This window comes from Dermacentor albipictus, chromosome 1, assembly GCF_038994185.2.
Source record: "Dermacentor albipictus isolate Rhodes 1998 colony chromosome 1, USDA_Dalb.pri_finalv2, whole genome shotgun sequence".
NCBI lineage: Eukaryota > Metazoa > Arthropoda > Arachnida > Ixodida > Ixodidae > Dermacentor > Dermacentor albipictus.
In genome coordinates this window covers 302,545,594-302,566,942 of record NC_091821.1, presented here as the reverse complement: position 1 = coordinate 302,566,942, position 21,349 = coordinate 302,545,594, and the positions used below count along the sequence as shown (strand labels likewise).

General features: G+C 49.0%; 1 protein-coding gene across 5 annotated transcripts in view; it reads left to right on the top strand.

Annotated features, from left to right (window-relative positions):
* The window catches only part of LOC135920903 (galactose-3-O-sulfotransferase 3-like), a 147,219-nt gene that overhangs the window by 88,397 nt on the left and 37,473 nt on the right, over positions 1-21,349 (top strand). For 3 of the 5 annotated variants that reach the window (XM_070531490.1, XM_070531491.1, XM_070531488.1), the window contains exon 3: positions 318-362. The exons of the other annotated variants lie outside the window; for them this stretch is intronic. In XM_070531490.1, coding sequence (XP_070387591.1) covers positions 318-362 — 45 coding nt within the window. The remainder of the gene's footprint in view (positions 1-317; positions 363-21,349) is intronic. 5 annotated transcript variants of the gene reach the window in all.

Sequence of the window (21,349 nt, the reverse complement as noted above, 5' to 3'; positions counted from 1 at the left end):
TGCACCGAGGGAATCTATGGAACTTGTGTTTTGTAATTTGTGTTTTATTACGTTCAGTTTGTAAAGGAGGTACCATTGCAGTCTTTGACTTCAGGACCTCCTTCTGTATATTAACATCTTGTAATCTTTCTGATCATCACAAAAAAGAAAACTGATTCTGATATAAGGCCGCGTCATCGCTCGAATGTGTTTCGAAGTTTCAGTTGAAGGAATGAAGACAACTCTAAAACACATGCACTCAAAAAAGACAAGCGAACACGATAATCCAGTGTAACATATCGCAAATATACTTACTTGATTCAATTTTTTATTTACAGTGGTCTATTACCGCCCAGCGAATGTAATCGAGCAGCTACAAGAAGGTAATTGAATGGTTCTCCGTTATCTTTCCTCCCAACGTTTAATAAGATTACTCATCTATAGTAAATATAGAACGAGCTGGTCTTGCTTTTCAGTTCGCAGCCATACACAGACGTGGGCTAGTGAAATTGAAGAAAACAACGCTAAAACATAGTTCAGTGACGAGAGGAGACAAACAGGGCGCTGACTAACAGCGAATGTTCACTGTGTATCGATGCCAGTATATACTGGATGGAGAAATCGCACAAAGAAGAAGCGAGAACTTGAATGTGATAATTACCAATTATATGTCACGTATTAGGTAACTACACATGATTTCGTTGCGGCGTAGAGATAGCGAAATGACCGAAAAGAAATAAGGATCGGCAAACGAGCACCGACCTAATTCCGTCGGCCTGTGCAAGAGGGTCAACCGAGCACGCGCGACCAGTGCAGCAGCAGCAGCGGGACCCTCGGGGACGGACGGGTGTGCTCGGCGAGCATGCGTACTTGCTAACAGCAACCACCTGCACTGCAAGACATACAACTGTAAAACGGGGCGTGCTGAGCGCGCAGTCTAAGCAAATACGTAGTATTTCGCTTTGTTCGTAACGAAAAATGCGAACAGCCTTCGCGATCCATAAATTTAGTGAAAATTATGTCGCCGTGCCTTTGCCATATATGGATATATACAACGCAACGAAATCATGTATACTTATCTAGCACGTGATATGGCATTATTAACGGTGATATCCGAAGTACTTCTTTGTTTGTTTTGTACTGTTTCTCCTTCCGGTATTTATTCGATTACGTTCTTGTAGCTGCTCAATTACATTCGTTGGGCGGTAATATGATGATGCTACAAAAACTGGTTATAAGTCGGCGCTGTGGTTTGTCTGCTGTCGTCCTGTACTTCAGCGCGGTTTCCTTCAAGCTCTGTAGTGCACGAAACGGCACAATTCAACACGCCTAATTGTTTACATTTCGTTAGCCTTTCAAAATTTCTGTCGGTCAGTGTTTCCCTAGATGATAAAGGTCAAGAGGGGAGGAGAATTCGTCACAATAACAATATACGCTTCAACAGCATGTGAGAATATGAGCAGCGACACCGAAAAAAGAAAAAAAAAAATATTCCCCGTCAGACCCGAAGCGACAGCGCCATCGAGCGGGAGGCCGGAAGAACCGAGGCGGTCTGCGGGGGGGGCATGCCCCGAGCGGAAGCCCCGAGTGCGCGCTGCACCGGGCGGGGGGGGGGGGGGGGGGGGGCGATTGCCAAACAGCGATCGGCAGCGGAAAAACGGAAGCCTGAACAAGGTGAGCTTTCGGGCGTAGTGCCGCACACGGAGGCCCGGAAACGGTTGCCGCATGGACAGTTGAGATGAACGAGCGGGAACTGGGCGCCGGGTACTCGCGCCAGGCGTGGCACAGCTGCTCTGCTGTATCTCCCGCCACATTAGAAAGCGTTCAGACCTGTTCAGCTTTCCTCGTCAACAAAGTAAATTAAAATTATGAGGTTTTACGTGCCAAAACCACTTTCTGATTATGAGGCACGCCGTAATGGAGGACTCCGGAAATTTCGACCACCTGGGGTTCCTTAACGTGCACCTAAATCTGAGTGCACGGGTGTTTTAGCATTTCGCCCCCCATCGAAATGCGGCGGCCGTGGCCACAAAGTAAATTGTTACAAGGTCGCTGAAAAAAAAGTAACTCAATTACAGTGAGCGTAACCGAGTAAGAAAGAAAGTAATCGGTTAATTATAAAGCTAAGAAAAGAAGCGTAATTGATTACAGGTAATTCGTTATGCACAAGCCTGCTGCACACTCACAGCGAACGTAAGCAGCAGATTTCCGACGTTCGCGCCGCCTTCGGCAAGTCACACATTCCGCTGTGTCAAAGGAGATGCCGGTTATGTAGCAGAAGCTCGTCACATGGCGGGTCACGGAGTTCCTAAACAATACAACAAAAGAACGACAAAAAACAAAACGTGTACGGAGTGGTCTATAAAATCCTCTTGATTGTTCGCTGCTCTTCTCGGTCACATTACGGGAAAATGTGACCGCCTGTGCAGCCAGTGAAACAGTGACGTGTTGTTTCGTCGCGAATATTTACTACTTGCAGTGAAATTACCAAGCCCACATACTGCATTAATGGTGATGCTCTAGAAACTGCAGAGTCATTTAAATGTCTAGGTGCTCATATTTATCCGACTTTCTCTCGGCATTATCATGTGGGTTGTATAGTTTCTGCTGCATGTAAATGTCTTGGCTTCTTTCGTCGTACGCTTCGTCAGGCTAACAGTGATACCAAGCTTCTTGCCATATACTACCATACTTCGCTCCAAACTTGAGTACGCCTCATTTATATGGAACCCGCACCAGACGCATCTTACTAACAAATCAAAATCTTTGCAGGACAAGGCAGCTTGATTTATTACAGGTAACTAGTCCCAGTACTCAGACATCACCAAAATAAAACGTGACCTAGGACTCATCCCATTGCAGACTAGAAGACATATCTCGGTTAACTTTCTTCCATCAGCTTTTTTCACCAACCAAATTTCTTCTCCCAGGCGCACGTGTTACCCGCCAAAAAGAAATTCCTACGAATAATGACGAATTCAAGGTCGAACAACCATTTGCACGCACTAAACTATTGCAGTTTTCATGCCTGAACTTAGCCATTTCAGAATGGAATCATATTCCAAGTAATATTGCCGAAATAACTGACCATATTAGAATCAAAAACACACTTAATGAAGCTTTCGGAAATTAGAAATACGAAACAGTGATATTTCTTTTTACATTTCAAAAATGACGAATTCTAACCTTGCTATAACCTTTATTGTAGTTATTGTTGTGATGCCAGAAGATGTAAGATTATTGCATGTATGTGTAATGTAAGAATTATTATTGTGTGATGTATGATTAGAAGAAATATACAGGGTTTTTTTTTAGCTGCACCGATTTTTAAAACATTGCCTATGGCAGATAGCACAATTATATCCCTTGATATAAATTACTCGATGAGGCGGCCATTACTTCTACGAGAAATCAAAATGTCCAATTGACTAATTAACAGAATTACGCTAATTAACTTCTAAGTTATTTACTTTATGCCACAGATTTACGAATGAATAGCCGCTCAGTTCGCACGGCGCTTGGAACGAGTTCTCTGGACAGCAGCGCGATGTCCGACGAAGTGCATCGGCGTTCCAGTTACTTTTTCAGGAAACCTGCCTCGAAGCACAAAGCGTGGGGCACATTGAAAATTAATATCTCGCAAATGATGCTGCCCAGAGAATTCGTTCCAAGTGGGTACGCCGTGCGAACTCAACGGCTATAATTCGTAGATTGAAATATTTGGCGTGAGATAATTAATTGGAGAGTTAATTAGGGTAATTCTGCTAATTATTCGATTGCACATTTTGATTTCTCGTAGAAGTAATGGCCGCTTCATCGAGTAATTTAGATCAAGGGTTACAATCAAGGGAACAAGAGCGCAAGAGTAAGCGACGAAGAGTCGGCATCATCAGAGGCTTCTGACCAAGTAGAAAGTTCCTTGGCGCCTTGTAGGAGTCGGTTTAGTGGTGCGATCACAGTAGCGAAATTGCGAACGAAACGTCGAAAATAGGAGCATAGGCCAATGAAGCTGCGTAGTGCTCTCAAGTTAGTGGGCTTCGGGAATTCGGATACGGCGCGGAGTTTAGCAGGATCAGGAATAATGCCTTCTTTGGAGACGACCTGGCCTAATATAGTCAGTTTTCGAGCCGCAAATAGGCACTTATTTAAGTTGAGCTGGAGACCAGCATTCCGGAGACAGGTCAAAACTTGATGTAGACGGCGAAGACGGGTTGGAAAATCAGGGGAAAAGACGACAACGTCGTCGAGGTAGCAGAGACAAGTGCGCCACTTCAGGCCGCGCAGGATGCCGTCCATCATGCGTTCAAAGGTGGCGGGCGTGTTGCACAGACCGAACGGCATCACAGACAACTCGTACAAGGCGTGTGGTGTTACAAACGCGGTTTTTATACAGTCAGCGTCATGGCCACCTGCCAGTAGCCACAGCGGAAAACTAAGGAGGAAAAAAAACTCTTCTCCTTGCAAACAGTGCAGTGCACCGTCGATACGTGGCACATCGTGGCATATTTGAGCATATAGTTCACCTGGTCATCGATAACGCGTCTTTCGGTCGCCGATACTCGGTAGGGACGCTGTTGAACGGGTGCATGGCTCCCAGTGTCGATAGTATGCGAAACAGTGGTTGTGTAGCCGAGTGATGTTGCTTGGCAGTCAAAAGAGGAAGGGAATGCCTTGGAGCAAGTTCGTCGTGCTGTGTCGTCGTAAGGTCACTGGCTCGCATAAAAGAACGCGGCAGTGACTGCGAAGCCTCGAGGGCGCGGCAAGATAAGTGGAGTCGTCCGTCGCGTCAAATGTGGAAGATGAGGCCAGTGGCTCTGCCCCGCCAAGGCTTTCATGGCGGCGTGAAGTAATTGGTTCGGCCGATGGGTTGGACATGCACATGTGAGAGGCGCCAGTTTTGAACTCGAGGACGGCGAACGTGTGTGTGTGTGTGTGAAGTGATTTTACGAAAGGAAACGGAAGAGATGAGTGCAGCGCCGTAACTGTCTCTCACAGGAGGACACCTCAACAGCACTGCACGGGGAAGGGGGAATGGGAAGAAAAAGATGAAGGAGAGATCCAGGACGGCGAACGGCAGTGGTAGTGAACGGAGGCGAGCTAAGAGTTCAGACGCTGCGAAGAGTACTGTGACGTCATTTACAGAGTCACAAGAGATACTGACAAGGGCGGAAGGCCAGGCAGGTATAACGGTGTCTTCAGAAACGATGATTTTGTGACGAGGGTCCCTCTGGTCAGTGATAATATCGCCCGGAAACTGAAACAGCTCGATTTCGGCGCAGTCAATGATCGCATGATGTGTGGAAAGAAAGTCCCAACCTAATATGACGTCGTGTGAACAAGATGGCAGCACGATGAATTCTATGACCTAAATGACCTCCTGAATGACGACACGAGCGGTGCAGGCGCCGGATGGCTCGACGTGCTGCGCGTTGGCAGTTCGAAGAGACACTCCAGAAAGCGGCGGCGTCACTTTTCCTATCTTGCGGCAAATGCGGGCATCTATCGCTGACAGTGCAGCGCCGGTGTCGACAAGTGCTAGCGTCAATGTTCCTTCTATTGCGACTTCAATAACGTTTTTCGGGGAAGTGTGAGGCCGTATATATTTCGCAGACACCGCAGTTCTCACCTGCTGAACTGCGATTTGTAGTTTTCCTGGCACAGAGGGCTCCGCCGACGGTGCATGGGGGAAAGGGAGCGGCGGCGAGGAGACGGTGAACGGCGACCGGAGAATGCGGTGTCGACGGCAGGAGATTCAAAGGTGTCAGAATAGTTGCGGCGTTGTTGGAAACGTGGCGCATATGGACGCACATTGTTGGGGACGTTCGGTGTAAGCGGGCGACAGTGACGTGCTACGTGTCCAGCACGTCCACAATAAAAACAAATCGGACGATTGTCTTCCGTGCGCCAATGATCTTGTGGTCGTGCATACTGCACCAGTGGCCGGACTGGAGCGGATACGGGCGGGTGCAAAGGCGGGCGAAGGGGACCGTAGGTCTGTGGTGCAGGCCTCGAAGCGACTTCGGCGTACGTCAGGGGAGCGGCAACCGGAGCCTGCTGGAGAGAAGATGGAATGTGGTCGGCTACCTGCTCCTCGATGACAGATTGGAGAGCGGGCGCCAACGGATCGTTCGACTGGCCGTGTGTAAGGGGAATCGGAGAAAGCTGACGAGCCACCTCTTCACGGACGAACTCCTTGATCTGCCGCAGCAGCGACGTGTTATCCAGAGAAACAGCCAAGCTCGACATTGAAGTCGCCTGGGGAGGAGATTGGCGGGTGGCTATGCGTTGTTTGCGGAGTTCGTCGAAGCTTTGGCAGAGACTGACGAGTTCAGAGACTGTCGCCGGATTTTTCGCCAACAGCATATGGAAGGCGTCGTATTCAATGCCTTTTAAGATATGGCGGATCTTCTCGGCATCAGCCATTGTGACGTCGACGCGGTTGCAGAGGTCGACAACATCTTCTATATAACTAGTAAATGTCTCCCCGCACTGTTGCGCACGACTGCGCAAACGTTGCTCGGCACGAAGCTTGCGAACGGCGGGGCGCCCGAATACCTCCATAACGTTAGGTTTGAAGGCCGTCCACGCCGTGAGATCACGTTCGTGGTGACGGTGCCCCACGCTGGTGACACCGCTCAAATAAAGACACGTAATTCAGTTTTTTGGTGTCTTCCCAGTGGTTGTGGATGCTCACCCGGTCGTAGTCGGCGAGCCAGTCTTCTACGTCATGGCCTTCGGTACCGCTGAAGATGGGTGGGTCGCGTTGACGCAACGGGCCGGGGCAGACCACGATAGTCACCGGGGCAGCGGGTTGTGGTTGCGGTGGTCCTTCTTCCGGCATAATGGAGACAGGCTGCAGTGTCCGGTTGCGAAGGTCCGGAATTCCTGTTGTACCCAGCAGCTCCACCAATTGTAAAGGGGGTTTATTCGGGTAGGCAGCGACCAACGCGGCGGCAGCAGCTAGGGCGCAGCCAGAGAGCGAACTGGGAACTGAGCGACGCGATGGCAACGGGGCTTTTAAGCCTGCCGGTCTTCGTCCCAATCGCAATAGAAAGCACCGTGTATAGGTTCTATGCGGCATGTACGATTTCATATAGGATGTTCGACTTGCACGTATGTTCCATGACTCTTCTTGTATATGAATTGTTATCCCCCCCTCCCCAATTTGTTGCTCAAACTGCTGGGCTTTAGGTTAAATAAATGAAATGAAAGAAATATGCAAATGACACAAAGCCCACCCCGTTTTTTTACAGCCATGTTTTAAAGGGCCCCTCACCAGGTCTGGCCATTTTAAGCTGACAAGCGCAGAGCATACAATGCGCGCCAACGATCGTGTTTACAAAGAATTACGTCGCTATGCGCCGCTGAAAGGTCTGAAATTTCAAGCCGAGCGCAGTTTTCCCTTCTGCTCGCGGCGACCGCGCTCCAAGCCGGATGGTGACGTACTCGTGTCCGCAGTGTGACGTTGCTCGTAGTGACACGTGGCTTCGAGAATTATTCAAGGTAACATCTGTTATTTGCGTGATCTGTTGCTTGATTTGACGAATTGAAGTTTAGAGAAATAATAAAACACAAACGGAATGTCTGCGTGTTTTTGTTTTACTTCGCACCGAAGCAAGAGAGATGTACTTCCGCTTCGTCTGCTTGTTCCAACGGTCGTGTAGTCACGTGCGCAGGTACCGAAACAATACCATTTTCTACCGTGTTCCAGCGCGTCATTATGCTCTGCGATCCGCTTAATCTGCCTCAGTATTCGTGTAACACTGAATTATGCCGCTAGTCATGTTTCCTCGTGCACAGCGCGCAAAATCGTGCGCTGCGCGAACGAGACAACAGCTCGCGCGCGACGCCGTCAACGGAAGTGCGCAGCGTCGCAAAATAAGAGAAAAATGCGAGGAGAAAAAAAAAATAGAGGCGGGGCCCGTGACGTATGCGTCACGCGATTTCGCTTGTAGAGAGAGTGTCTCGCTGTGCAGTGGAGCTCGCCTCCTGAAATCATGGGTTCGCGGCACAGAAATATTTCTCTCTCGGCTATTAATGAGCCGATTTGTAATTTTTTTGTGGCAGAACACTCCCCAGAGAACACGTAACTACTTCCAGCGTATAACCAAAATTTGCTTTGGGGCCTGGTGAGGGGCCCTTTAACAGCTGCTGCCGAATGTAACTTAACAAGAAGCTTATACCTCAGGAGTTATTATACACTGTACACAGACTTACACCTTGAAGGGTCCATGATGGTGCCAATCAATATAACAGGCACTGTACAGCTTTACAGGTGAAAGGGTGCGTGTCATAAAAAGAAATCACCCTTGCTTGCGTCATGATTGTGCATGCTTGTTCGTCGGGAAGGTGATATTTTCGTCCAGTCATCAGAAATTTTGCAGTGACTAGTTCCAGAGTCATGCCAGTTGCGACTTTCTTTGCTTATTTATTTATTTTGCTAATGCGGATAATGCTGCTCAGTGAAACTTGAATGGGCTGGCGCAGAAAGTTTTCAGGTGTGCGGATGAGCTTCCATCTGAGGGGGGGAACCAGTGCTGGAGCCAGTGTGCCTCGACAGCGCGCTTTTCCGTACAGTGGAAGAAAGCATTGCGATTTTCGCTTTCAATAAGGTCGATTGCCCACGGACAGCTTGCCGGAGAATTTGTAGAAATTGTCGAAACGGCGTGGCGATCGTGGCCTGCCTGAATACAACGTCGCCGTCGCCCATGCTCGTAGTTTTAACGAAAAGTAATAGAATTATAGGGCTGTATATATATATATATATATATATATATATATATATATATATATATATATATATATATATATATGTGGTGTCAAGAGGCGTTATAGTTCGATTGCTAGAACGCTCAGATAGCAGAGCACCGCAGCGAGAGGACACAGAGCTTCGGCGCCACAGGCACAGGGCTTCCAACCAAAACGTTGTCGTCGTCTTTCTCGAAGCAGTGCCTGCTGCGCGTTCTTCTTCAGTACAATTGCCTCCCCGTGGCAGAGGAGCCGTCCCGGCGACCTACGGGCAAGATAGCACAGGTGGGTCAAAGTACGGCTTGAGCCGCTGGGCGTGCACGATTTCGCGCCCTCGGCGGCGCTTATCGGAAGGCGGCTCAAGGGGTTCTACCAAATAGTTCACAGGTGACGTTTGATTGACGACACGGTAGGGACTCTGGTACTTGGAAACGAGCTTGGGTGAAAGTCCAGGGCTGGTAGCGGGAACCCAAAGCCAGACTAGTGATCCAAAAGGACTTCTTCTTGGGCAAGTTGGTGCTTAGATTTCCTAGGTATACTTTGTGGCGCAAAATACATTTCTGGAAAAGGGACAGAAGAAAGGGAGACAGTGAAGCGCCAAGTCTTCACTTCACTGTCTCCCTTTCTTCTGTCCCTTTTCCAGAAATGTATTTTGCGCCACAAAGTATAACCAGACTAGTGAGTCAGGGGCATAGGGTGCCAGAGAGGAGGGAATATCCCGAAGGTGCTTCTGTGGCTGCTGATTTGCCGAAGTAAATGTGCGGGCGGGCTTTCGGCACTCTTCCGCGTGTGCAGCAGCCTAGGACAGGGTAGTAGCCTCCGTTGTGTCAGGACGATACGGAAGGATGGTGTCCATTGTGCAGGAAGGCTCGCGTCCGTAAAGAAGAAAGAACGGGGAAAATCCTGTAGTGTTCTGTGTGGCGGTATTATAAGAGTGCGTCACGAAGGGTAGAATTCGGTCCCAATTGGTTTGGTCAGATGCGACGTACATGTCTAACACATCGCCAAGAGTGCGGGTAAAGCGCTCAGTCATGCCATTGGTTTGCGGGTGGTATGCAGTAGAGGTACGGTAAATCATGTTGCATTCCTTAAGCAGGGCTTCTATAACATCAGACAGAAAGACGCGGCCTCTGTCGCTCAGCAACTCTCTGGGGGCCCCATGGCGAAGTATGATGTTACGCAGAAGGAACCAGGCAACATTTCGCGCAGATGCGTTGGGCAGAGGCGAAGTTTCGGCGTAGCGTGTGAGATGGTCAATCGCCACTATCACCCAGTGGTTGCCATCTGAAGTACACGGAAGGGGTCCATAAAGATCAACTCCGACCCGGTCAAAGGCCCGTCCTGGACAAGGCAATGGTTGCAGTGGAGCAGCTAAGGCATGAGGGGTATTCTTGCGGCGTTGGCAAGCGAGGCAGGAGCGGACATATCGGCGGACGAATCGGTACATCCCGCGCCAGTAATAACGAATTCGCAGGCGCGCGTATGTTTTGAGTACTCCTGTATGTGCGCATTGCGGGTCAGCGTGAAACGCTGCACATATATCCGAACGTAGATGCCGAGGAACGACAAGTAACCATTTGCGCCCATCCTAGAGGTAGTTACGGCGGTATACAAGCCCGTCACGAACAGCGAAGCGGTGTGCTTGGCGACGCAACGCACGTCCAATAGAAGGCGCTGATGGGTCTGACAGAAAAGCCAGCACAGCAACAATCCATGGATCCTTCTGCTGCTCCGAAAGCATATCCGTGGCGGTGGGGGAAGACTCGCATATTCGTACTTTCTGATGATTGGGCTGGCCTGATACTGGGGAGCAAGACAAGGCATCCGCATCCGAATGTTTACGGCGAGAGCGGTAGAGCACTCGAATATCATACTCTTGGAGGCGAAGCGCCCATCGAGAGAGGCGGCCTGAAGGATCTTTCAAGGACGACAGCCTGAAGAGTGCATGGTGGTCCGTGATGACGTCGAACGGGCGGCCGTAGAGGTAAGGACGGAACTTATTTATGGCCCAAATGATAGCCATGGCCTTCTTTTTCTGTAACGGAATAGTTTGCTTCCGCTTTCGTGAGTGCGCGGCCAGCGAAGGCAACAACGTATTCATCGAAGCCAGTATTTCGTTGTGCAAGAACAGAGCCAATGCATACCGATGCCACTGGCATCCGTGTGTATTTCAGTCGGTGCGCTTGGGTCAAAGTGTCGGAGTATGGGGGGTGAGGTTAGAAGACGACGCAGCGTCGTCAATGCGGCATCGCAAACTGGCGGCCAGGCCAAGAGGTCGTGGTTACCCGCGAGAAGCTGCGTCAAAGGCGCTATTAGGGTGGCGAAGTTGCGGATGAAACGTCGAAAATAGGAGCATAATCCGATGAAGCTGCGAAGTTCTTTTGTGATCTTTGGTCGTGGGAATTCGGCAACGGCTTGGAGTTTGGTTCGATCTGGGAGCACACCGTCTTTCGAAACAACGTGGCCAAGGATGACTAGCTGCCGGGCGGCGAAGCGACACTTTTTTAAGTTGAGCTGGAGTCCAGCATCGGCAGGGCAATTGAGTCGTAACAGGTGAGCAGAAAAGTCCGGGTAAAGATGACAATGTCATCGAGATAACAAAGGCATATGTCTGCCATTTGAGGCCCCGGAGGATGTTATTCATCATTCTTTCAAATGTTGCAGGCGCATTACAGGGGCGAAAGGGCATCACGGTAAATTCATATAAGCCGTCAGGCGTAACAAATGCTGTTTTTGGGCGGTCTGCGTCAGCCACGGGGACCTGCCAATAACCGGATCGGAAGTCTAAGGACGAAAGTAATTCAGCGCCATGGAGGCAGTCCAGTGCGTCGTCGATACGGGGAATATATATATATATATATATATATATATATATATATATATATATATATATATATATATATATATATATATATATATATATATATATATATATACACACATCTTTCCGGGTTATCTTGTTTAGACGTCGATAGTCCACACAAAAACGAATAGTTCCATCTTTCTTTTTGACCAGCACTACCGGAGAAGCCCATGGCTGTATCACGCCGCGTCTAAGCATGTCTCCTACGTGCTCATCGATGACACGGCGCTCCGTCGCGGACACGGTATGGACGTTGGCTTAGAGGCGCGAGGCTGCCGGTGTCGATGTGATGAACGACTGTTGAGGTACGTCCTAAGCATTGTTTTTGGAGGTCGAAAGAAGTTCGAAATTGGCCAACGAGGTCGACGATCTGCGAGCGCCGACTCGGAGTGAGGTTAGGATCAATAAATGGAGCAAACGTTCGGTCACATGCAGGCGGCAGGCGCAGAGACAGGAAGAGCCATGGTGTCAACGTGACGAGGAGTCGAGCCATCAGGCACATCGCAGACAGAGCTCGTGTCGAATTCATCAGCAAAACCGAGGCACTCGCCATGATGTAAGCTTGATGGACACGAAAACGGATTCGAAACGTAAAGTGCGCTGGAGCCCTGGCGAAAGGGAAGGAGGGCAAAGGGAAGCAAGAAGGGATGACGGCGTGCAGCAAGTTGAGATGGTGTGAAAATAACTGTGGAATCGCAGAAAGCAGCGCAGGAAACGGGTACAAGGGCGGAAGAGAAAGGAGGGATATCAGCGTCGATGGCGACGAACACCTGAGCAGAAGGTGGAGGCAAATCTTCAGAAGCACTGCCGCAAAATGGAGTCAGCGCAAGTTCTGCTCGGGCACAATCAATAACAGCGTGATGAGATGAGAGGAAGTCCCTTCCTAGAATGACATGAGAGCAGCGGGGAAGAACAACAAACTCAATGTGGTGTAAACTGTCTTGCATGGCGACACGGACGGTACATGTTCCTAAGGGCTCCATTGGCTCAGCGCTTGCTGTACGTAGCGAAATGACAGAAAACGGCGTCGCGACTTTTCGGAGCGTACGGCGAAGCTGGTCGGCAATCACGGACACTGCGGCACCCGTGTCGACAAGCGCGTGAACGACGACACCTTCGCCCAAAACTTCAATGATGTTCGTAGGGAATAAACGAGGGCTTGAGCAGTTCGAAGAGATCGCAGTTCTACGGAACTGCACCTTTTAGTTTTCCTCCACAGCCGGAGGGCGGCGGACGACGAGGGAGAGGGAACGTCGACGGGGAGATGGAGACCGACGAGTGTTTAAGCTTCGGGGAACAGGAGAAACCGGAGCGAAGTGCAGAATTGGTGGCGAATAGCGGGACTGGGAGCCAGGAGCATTCCCTTGACATCTCGCAGTATCGGGAGGATACCAACCACGCCAGCGGCAGAACCGTGCCACGTGGCCAGCAAAGCCACACGCGAAGCAGATGGGCCGGTTGTCATGGGAACGCCACGGATTATCAACAGGGGGCCTAGGTAGCGGTGCACGGTTCTGAGCTGGGCGTAGGGGCTGCGGAGGGACGCAGAAGCCGCTTCTGGGCAAGTAGTTCGCAGCTGCAGAAGGCGAGGCGTAGAAGCCGCTTGTGGGGGTGCAGTGCGCTAGGCGGTGATCTTGGCCTGGCGACGACGGCAGCGTAGGTGAGCGGAACCGGCGCTGAGAGTGGCTGATTAGGAAGAGGTAGCGCGTCGTTGGCTTGTTCATGTATGACGCGTCGGAGTTCCGGGGACAAAGAGGACTCAGACGACTGGGCAGCAGGCAGCAGTGACAGTTGGCGCGCGACTTCTTCGCGAACGAATTGCTTCATTTGGTCGAGGAACGAAGGGTGGGCGGCAGCAGCACTGGAAGTGTCAGTTAAAGCCGAAATCGTGTCGTCGAGCGCGGCAGCTCGGCGCGTAGTAAGGCGTTGTTTGCGGAGCTCATCGCAGCTCTGGCACAGTGTAATGAATGTAATGAACTCGTCAATCGCTTGAGGATTTTTTGCCAAGAGCGTTTGGAAGGCGTCATCCTCTATGCCCTTCATGACATTCTTGATCTTTTCAGAGTCGGGCATGGCGGGAATAATGCCCCGGCAAAGGTCAACTACGTCTTCAATGTAGCTGGTGAAGTTTCCACCCTTTTGCTGAGCGCGACCACGCAAGCGTTGTTCTGCGCGAAGCTTGCGCACAGCAGGGCGACCGAAGACTTCTTTGAAACAGTGGGTAAATGCTGTCCAGGTGGAAAGGTTGGATTCGTGATTCCGGAACCAGAGATTAGCGACTCCAGAAAAACAGAAGATGACGTTAGTCAGTTTAGGTTTGTCATCCCATTTGTTATGCGCACTCACGCGGTCGTATGACGAGAGCCCATCCTCCACGTCATGGTCGTCGTTGCCGCTGAAGACCGGAGGATCTCGCTGGCGCAGAGCACCGGAGCAGACGACAGGCGATGCCAGGGGAGGATCGGGCTGCGCGGCGTCCTGCGTAGGGAGCGTCCGGCTGCGGAGTTCCAGGTTTGGGAAGGGCCCCGCACGTCCGCCAAATGCCAAGAGGCGTTTAGTAAAGTGGAAAGTGGGGCTAGTTGGTGAGTGATCAAAATAGTTGGTGAGTGAGAACAAAATAGTTGCGAGTGCAGCGAGTGTCGTCTTTTCCTGTTTGTCTTAACTGTGTCCGTGTTAGTGCGCTGCTTCACCAGCAAGGTATGATGGCCAAGAGGCGTTATAGTTCGATCGATTGATAAAGGCTCAGATAGCAGAGCAGCGCAGCGAGAAGAAACAGAGCTTCGGCGACACAGGCACAAGGCTTGTCTTGTCTTGTCTTGTGTCCCAGACAGTGGCGCATACCCACTATGGGGGATTGGCCAAGAAGCCGGCGGTTTTTCGTATGCTTAGAAGTGATGATGACAAAATGTATTTATTAAGGGATGGCGCGAAGGCCTATAATGGGGAATAGGAAGTAAAGCCAAACTAGATTCAAATTGTGGAGCGTGAGACTAGAACTGTAATTTAGACGTGTGATGAAAATATTGTGAAGAATTTTGATAAAATAAGTTAACGTAAATAAATTAAATAATAGAAAATATTGATAACTTTAGAAAGTCAGCAAGGTACTCTTTTTGTATCACTAATAATATTGTAAATTGCAAGAAAAGCATCCCTGTGGCTAGATCCCAGTGAGGTCGCACCAAAAGAAAATATGGTTGGCGAGGTTAGCGATAGCCCAAGTTTGGTGAATGAGTGTACTAATAATTTTCTTTGTCTTATTAAGCAGCGGCAGGAGAGAAAATAATGTTCGATAGTTTCAGGTGCACTGCAATAAGAACATAGAGGGGACATAGCCAGACCAGACCTGTGTAAGTAAAAAGTTAGAGGAGGTATACGGCATCTAAATTTTGTAAGAGAAACTTCCAATTGTCTTGAAGGACACCAATTATTATTCCATGGGAAGCCAAGATGGTGGAAATCAGAAGACGGTGTTAGCATGGATGTTGCAGAGTTTTGAGATATAGCGAAATTTCTGTACCTAGCCGCGGTGACATAAGCTGATGTCGGCAAAACAGATATGATAGGGCCGTTGAGGGATGCTCGTGCGAGTGAATCGGCCATTTCATTCAAGTGTAACCAATCATGTCCCGGTACCCAAAGCAAACATACTTTACGTAAGTACGGAGGTACCATCGAACGAAAGGTTCTTTGAATTCTCGTATCTAAAGATGCAGTCAGTGCTGCACATACAGATAGCGAGTCGGTCACAATAACAGCTAATGGGTCGTTTTGGGGAAGTTTTCGTAACGCTAAGGTAATCGCTAATAATTCTGCTTGCAATATAGGTGTGAAATCGGGAAGGCGAAGCGAGTAAGACCATTGTAGAGATTCGGACACGATCCCCACTCCCGCCTTCTCATTGCACACAGAGGCGTCAGTGGCTATTACATTTTCAGTGGTTAGTTGGTATAGGTGGCTTCCAACCACTCGTATATATATATATATATATATATATATATATATATATATATATATATATATATATATATATATATATATATATATATATATATATATATATATATATATTCATATAATGAGAAGCCAACAAACACTGACACCAAGTACAACATAGGGGAAATTGCATGTGCTTAATAAATGAAATAAAGTAATGATAAATTAATGGAAATTAAAGTGGATGAAAAAACAACTTGCCGCAGGTGGGAACCGAACCCACAACCTTCGCATGTCGCGTGCGATGCTCTACCAATTGAGCTACCGCGGCGGCGTTTCCCCATCCACTTTCTTGGGTATTTTGTGTGTACTAGTAGAACCCTGGGAGTTCGCCGCCGCGGTAGCTCAATTGGTAGAGCATCGCACGCGACATGCGAAGGTTGTGGGTTCGGTTCCCACCTGCGGCAAGTTGTTTTTTCATCCACTTTAATTTCCATTAATTTATCATTACTTTATTTCATTTATTAAGCACATGCAATTTCCCCTATGTTGTACTTGGTGTCAGTGTTTGTTGGCTTCTCATTATATGAATAATAAATATCGGGTCCCTCGGTTAACCCCCTTTCTTCTCGTTTATATATATATATATATATATATATATATATATATATATATATATATATATATATATATATATATATATATATATATATTGTTACACTAGACTGGAGCCAGAGCGCCAGGCCGACATTCACTCGCGCCAAGGGCGCAGACCCACTTCGTCGTCGTTCTCACGGCGGCTCGTCTCTCGGGTATCTACCGATAATATCGTAATACCACATATATATATATATATATATATGGCTTTTCTAGTCGCTGCAATTAGCCACGCAGGAATCGCGACGGCCTCCAAGCTTTTCTTTCTTTTGCAGCAAAGCTGTATACCTCTTCCGTCCAAGGAAATTTTCGTGTCGTTGGCGTGGTAAGCAAAAAGCTCCACATACGAGGGCGGATGCTGGAGATAGTGCAATGCCGGACCGACCCGCGGCGGGGGTGAATCAGGCGTTAAGCACTCCCCATACATGCGCCGATCACGAAGAGTGCAATACCGGACCGATCCGAGGCGGAGGTGAATCAGGCGTTAAGCACTCCCCATACGAGGGCCGATATCGAAGATAGTGCAATACAATCCCGATCCGCGGCGGAGTTGAAGCAGGCGTTAAGCACTCCCCATACATGCGCCGATCACGAAGAGTGCAATACCGGACCGATCCGAGGCGGAGGTGAATCAGGCGTTAAGCACTCCCCATACGTGGCCCAATACTTTAGAGAGTGCAATGCCGGGCCGACCTGAGGCGGAGGTTAATCAGGCGTTAAGCACTCCCCACACGTGGGCCGATCCCGTGGACAGTGCAATACCGGCGTAACCCACGGCGGAGGTGAGGCAGGCACTAAGCAGTCTCCATACGTGGGCCGATCCCAAAGGCAGTGCAATACCGGCTCGACCTGATGAGGAAGTGAAGCAGGCGTTCAGCACCCCATACGTGGGCCGATCCCGAAGACTGCAATACCGGACTGACCCGAGGCGGAGGTGAAGCAGGCGTTAAGCACGCACCATATAAAGCTTGTTGATAAAGCTTCTTATGGAAACCCTCTCCTGCTTGGGCAGCATTGCTGCCTGCAGTATTGTGTAAATAAAGCATCATCATCATGATGATCATCATCATCATCATCAGCCTGGTTACGCCCACTGCAGGGCAAAGTTCTCTCCCATACTTCTCCAACTACCCCGGTCATGTACTAATTGTGGCCATGTTGTCCCTGCAAACTTCTTAATCTCATCCGCCCACCTAACTTTCTGCCGCCCTCTGCTACGCTTCCCTTCCCTTGGAATCCACTCCGTAACTTTTAATGACCATCGGTTATCCTCCCTCCTCATTACGTGTCCTGCCCATGCCCATTTCTTTTTCTTGATTTCAACTAAGATATCATTAACTCGCGTTTGTTCCCTCACTCAATCAGCTTTTTTCTTATCCCTTAACGTTACACCTATCATTCTTTTTTCCATAGCTCGTTGCGTCGTCCTCAATTTAAGTAGAACCCTTTTCGCAAGCCTCCAGGTTTCCGCCCCGTACGTGAGTACTGGTAAGACACAGCTGTTATAAACTTCTCTCTTAAGGGATTATGGCAACCTGCTGTTCATGATCTGAGAATGCCTGCCAAACGCGCCCCAGCCCATTTTTATTCTTCTGATTATTTCAGTTTCATGATCCGGATCCGCAGTCACTACCTGTCCTAAGTAGATGTATTCCCTTACCACTTGCAGTGCCTGACTACCTATCGTAAACTGCTGTTCTCTTCCGAGACTGTTAAACATTACTTTAGTTTTCTGCAAATTTATTTTTAGACCCTCCCTTAGGCTTTGCCGCTCCAGGTCAGTGAGCATGATCAGCGAATCGCAAGTTACTAAGGTATTCTCCATTAACTTTTATCCCCAATTCTTCCCAATCCAGGTCTCTGAATACCTCCTGTAAACATGCTGTGATTAGCATTGGAGAGATCGTATCTCCCTGCCCGACGCCTTTCTTTATTGGTATTTTGTTGCTTTCTTTATGGAGTACTACGGTGGCTGTGGAGCCGCTATAGATATCTTTCAGTATTTTTACATACGGCTCGTCTATACCCCGATTCCGCAATGCCTCCATGACTGCTGGTTTCGACTGAATCAAACGCTTTCTCGTAATCAATGAAAGCTATATATAAAGGTTGGTTATATTCCGCACATTTTTCTATGACCTGATTGATAGTGTGAATATGGTCTATTGTTGAGTAGCCTTTACGGAATCCTGCCTGGTCTTTTGGTTGACGGAAGTAATAAATAAATAAATGAAATAAATAAATACGTTGGCCGATCCCGAAGATAGGGCAATATCAGGCCGACCCGCGGTGGAGGTGATGCAGGTGGTAATGACTCCCCATACGTGGGCCGATCTCGAACACTGAAATACCGGCCCGACCCGAGGCGGAGGTGAAGCAGGCGTTAAGCACTCCCCATACGTGGGCCGATCCCGAAGACAGTGCAATGGCGGGCCGACCCGCTCCGGAGGTGCAGTTCGCCACATACACACATACGGAGCTTCGCTGGACATCCTTCTTCACAGAGTGGAAGGGTACTGAGGATTTCTTTTTCGCGGCTTTTGTACGTACTCCACCGTAACGGTGCGGTCTATTTGCTTCTGCTTCTATGACTAAAGAATGCGCGTGATGTCCGCAAGGGGGCGCTGTGTGTCACCTGGAAATAGAGTTACTGTATATGCTACCACAGGTAGCAGAGTTGCGCGTAGGTCCGCCATCTTGCCTGGCAAGCAACCAAATCTATGCGGCGAAGCCGCACTCTGTTTTTGCAGGCGACTTGCCTACCATATTGTCGATCGACCGTGGGCGCTTTTGCATCGCTTGTGGACTGCTTTTCCGCCTAATCGCAAGCAAAGTGCATCGAAACAGCTGACTGAATAAGATCGTCAAGAAAAGGCGCCGAGATCCGTCCCCACCGAAGCTTATGCCAAGCGTATCCGCCGAGTCCATCTGCACGCTCTCGCCGCGTTTAGGCTCAGGAATCAAGAAGTCTAACAAGGATAAATCACCATATTTCAGCTTTCGCATCAGTGTCCTTAAATAAATACAAGTAGCATGAGCGCACAAACAGCACAAGTAGCGATGGGCGCCGATGTGACGCGTCATGAACACAGGTATATATGTGCTGTCGCCGAAGGATCACAGTCCTAGCCTGCGCTTCTCTGACGAAGATATATGAATAGACAGACGTGTCGACTGAAAGGCATCACTGAACTAAGAAAACGTTGCATATCCTTCGCATGAAGAACAACAAACGGCTATCCAAATCGGTAGTAACAGCCCATACAGCGTCCCGGGTCGGTGGTTCATTTAGGACTTTTTTCGAAGTTAAAATGCAAATCGCAAGTGAAAATCGGTGCTGTGGCACTTCCGAGCAAGCTACTGAATATGGACAGCAAAATTTTCTTTGTGGTACAGGCGTGAGCTTTAGTTGCTGGGCGATAGCGCATCTGGGCGATAGCGCATCTACTATGACTGAGCGAGGCTTCTCTCTGTGAAACTAAAACTGCTTCTTGGTCCTTGACGTAGAAAATTATGCACCGATGTTCGGCTTCTGGCGTGGCGTAGTGGTAAGGTACCCAGCCTAGGATTTGCAGGTCCGACGTTCTAATCCTGGTCGGAGCTTTTTTTGTTTTTTTTATTGCGCCAAAATGCTCTGTGTTTCTTTCTGTTCTCAAAAAATATATATATACGGTGTCCAGGCACCGCGTATTTAACGCGCTAGAGCTGTTTTTCGCACCAGTACCCAGTGCCTCCCAGTACGCCGCGCCTGCCCAGCACCCCAGCATCCAGCGCGCGGCACTGGGCCCATAATCCGGCGCTGCACTGGACACTGGATACTGGGTTTTGCAATAGGCATACCTGCTTATGTGCCAAAGCTCTCAACGTGTTGGCAGTCTTAAATATTACTGGTAAATAAATGACCAACCATTAGTATTTCGACTCTGGTACCCCATTAAATTTGCTGTAGAAACATACCCACCTACTAGCAGGCACTGGATATCAGCCACACCTTCAAGTGCCACTTCATTATGTGCCTTTTCACTGCAGGGATTCGAAAAGTAACCTTCTGTGGGAGTGTAGTGAAAGTTTTTTTCTCACAGGATTGACATAGCTACAATGTGGGTATTAATGCAAAACACAGTAAAGGTCCTTACCGTATGGTAAATAACGACATTAATTCCTCTTGCATCCTGCTTCACATAACCAGTAGTAGATGAAATATCTTTGCTTAGTTGTGTAACCTCTTTTATGTTCAGAAACAGCAACCAAAGCAGTGCATTATCCTGAAAATGTGAGCTGGTTTTTTATGACAGTTCTGTGAAAGCAGTGTGTTGCATGGGTTTGAATGGGATCGAATAAAAAGCTTTTCCGCTTTCAGAGCGATTCGTGCAGACGGGAGCAGAGCACCCGGTCATTATATCATTCCGATGGCACTGAGCGGATACTGCGGTGAACCAACTGTGAGATGCGCTGCGCACGTTGTGTTGTTGCTCCGCAGCTAGCGCGCACGCGAACAGCGAACGCCAAGATCGGCCGGAGTCGCTTTGAATTTGACTGGCGATAACTTGTGTCAATCCAGTTCGCTGTAGCGGCGGCGTCGGGAAATACAAAAATTGGCCCGGGAATCTGCTTCTCCGCAATGCACGGTTGCTTGACTACCACGTGATGACGCTCTGCCAATAGGGGCGCTAGCGGCGTGATAAAACAGACGCGCAACTCTGCTACCTGCGGTAGCATATACAGTAACTCTACCTGGAAAGAACTAGTGTTCCTGTATATGCTCCCGCATAGGTCCGCCGTCGTGATCCAGCTCTGCAGCGAAGCCACTCCTCGTGCGCGCAGGAGCCAAATGCCGCGCGGTGTTCCGCCTTTTTCTCTAGTGGTCGCGAGCTACAAGCGCCAATTGTTCGCAGGCGCTTAGCAAAGGGCACTTCTTTTCGTGCAGTCGGAGGGGGTGGGCTTCCAATCAACCGAAACTTTGTATGTACCTATGTAAACACGCATATACAAACACACACATGAACGTACAAATAGGGGGTAGGACCGCCTTCGATTCCCCAAAATAACATACTCCCGTGGCTCGAACAGCTCCAAAGTTCGCTCGCAAACGCGCAGTACGTTCCCACAAAAGGCGGTGCAATGATTTTCAGCATGCATATGAAGTTGTCTTGTCACTGTCAGAAA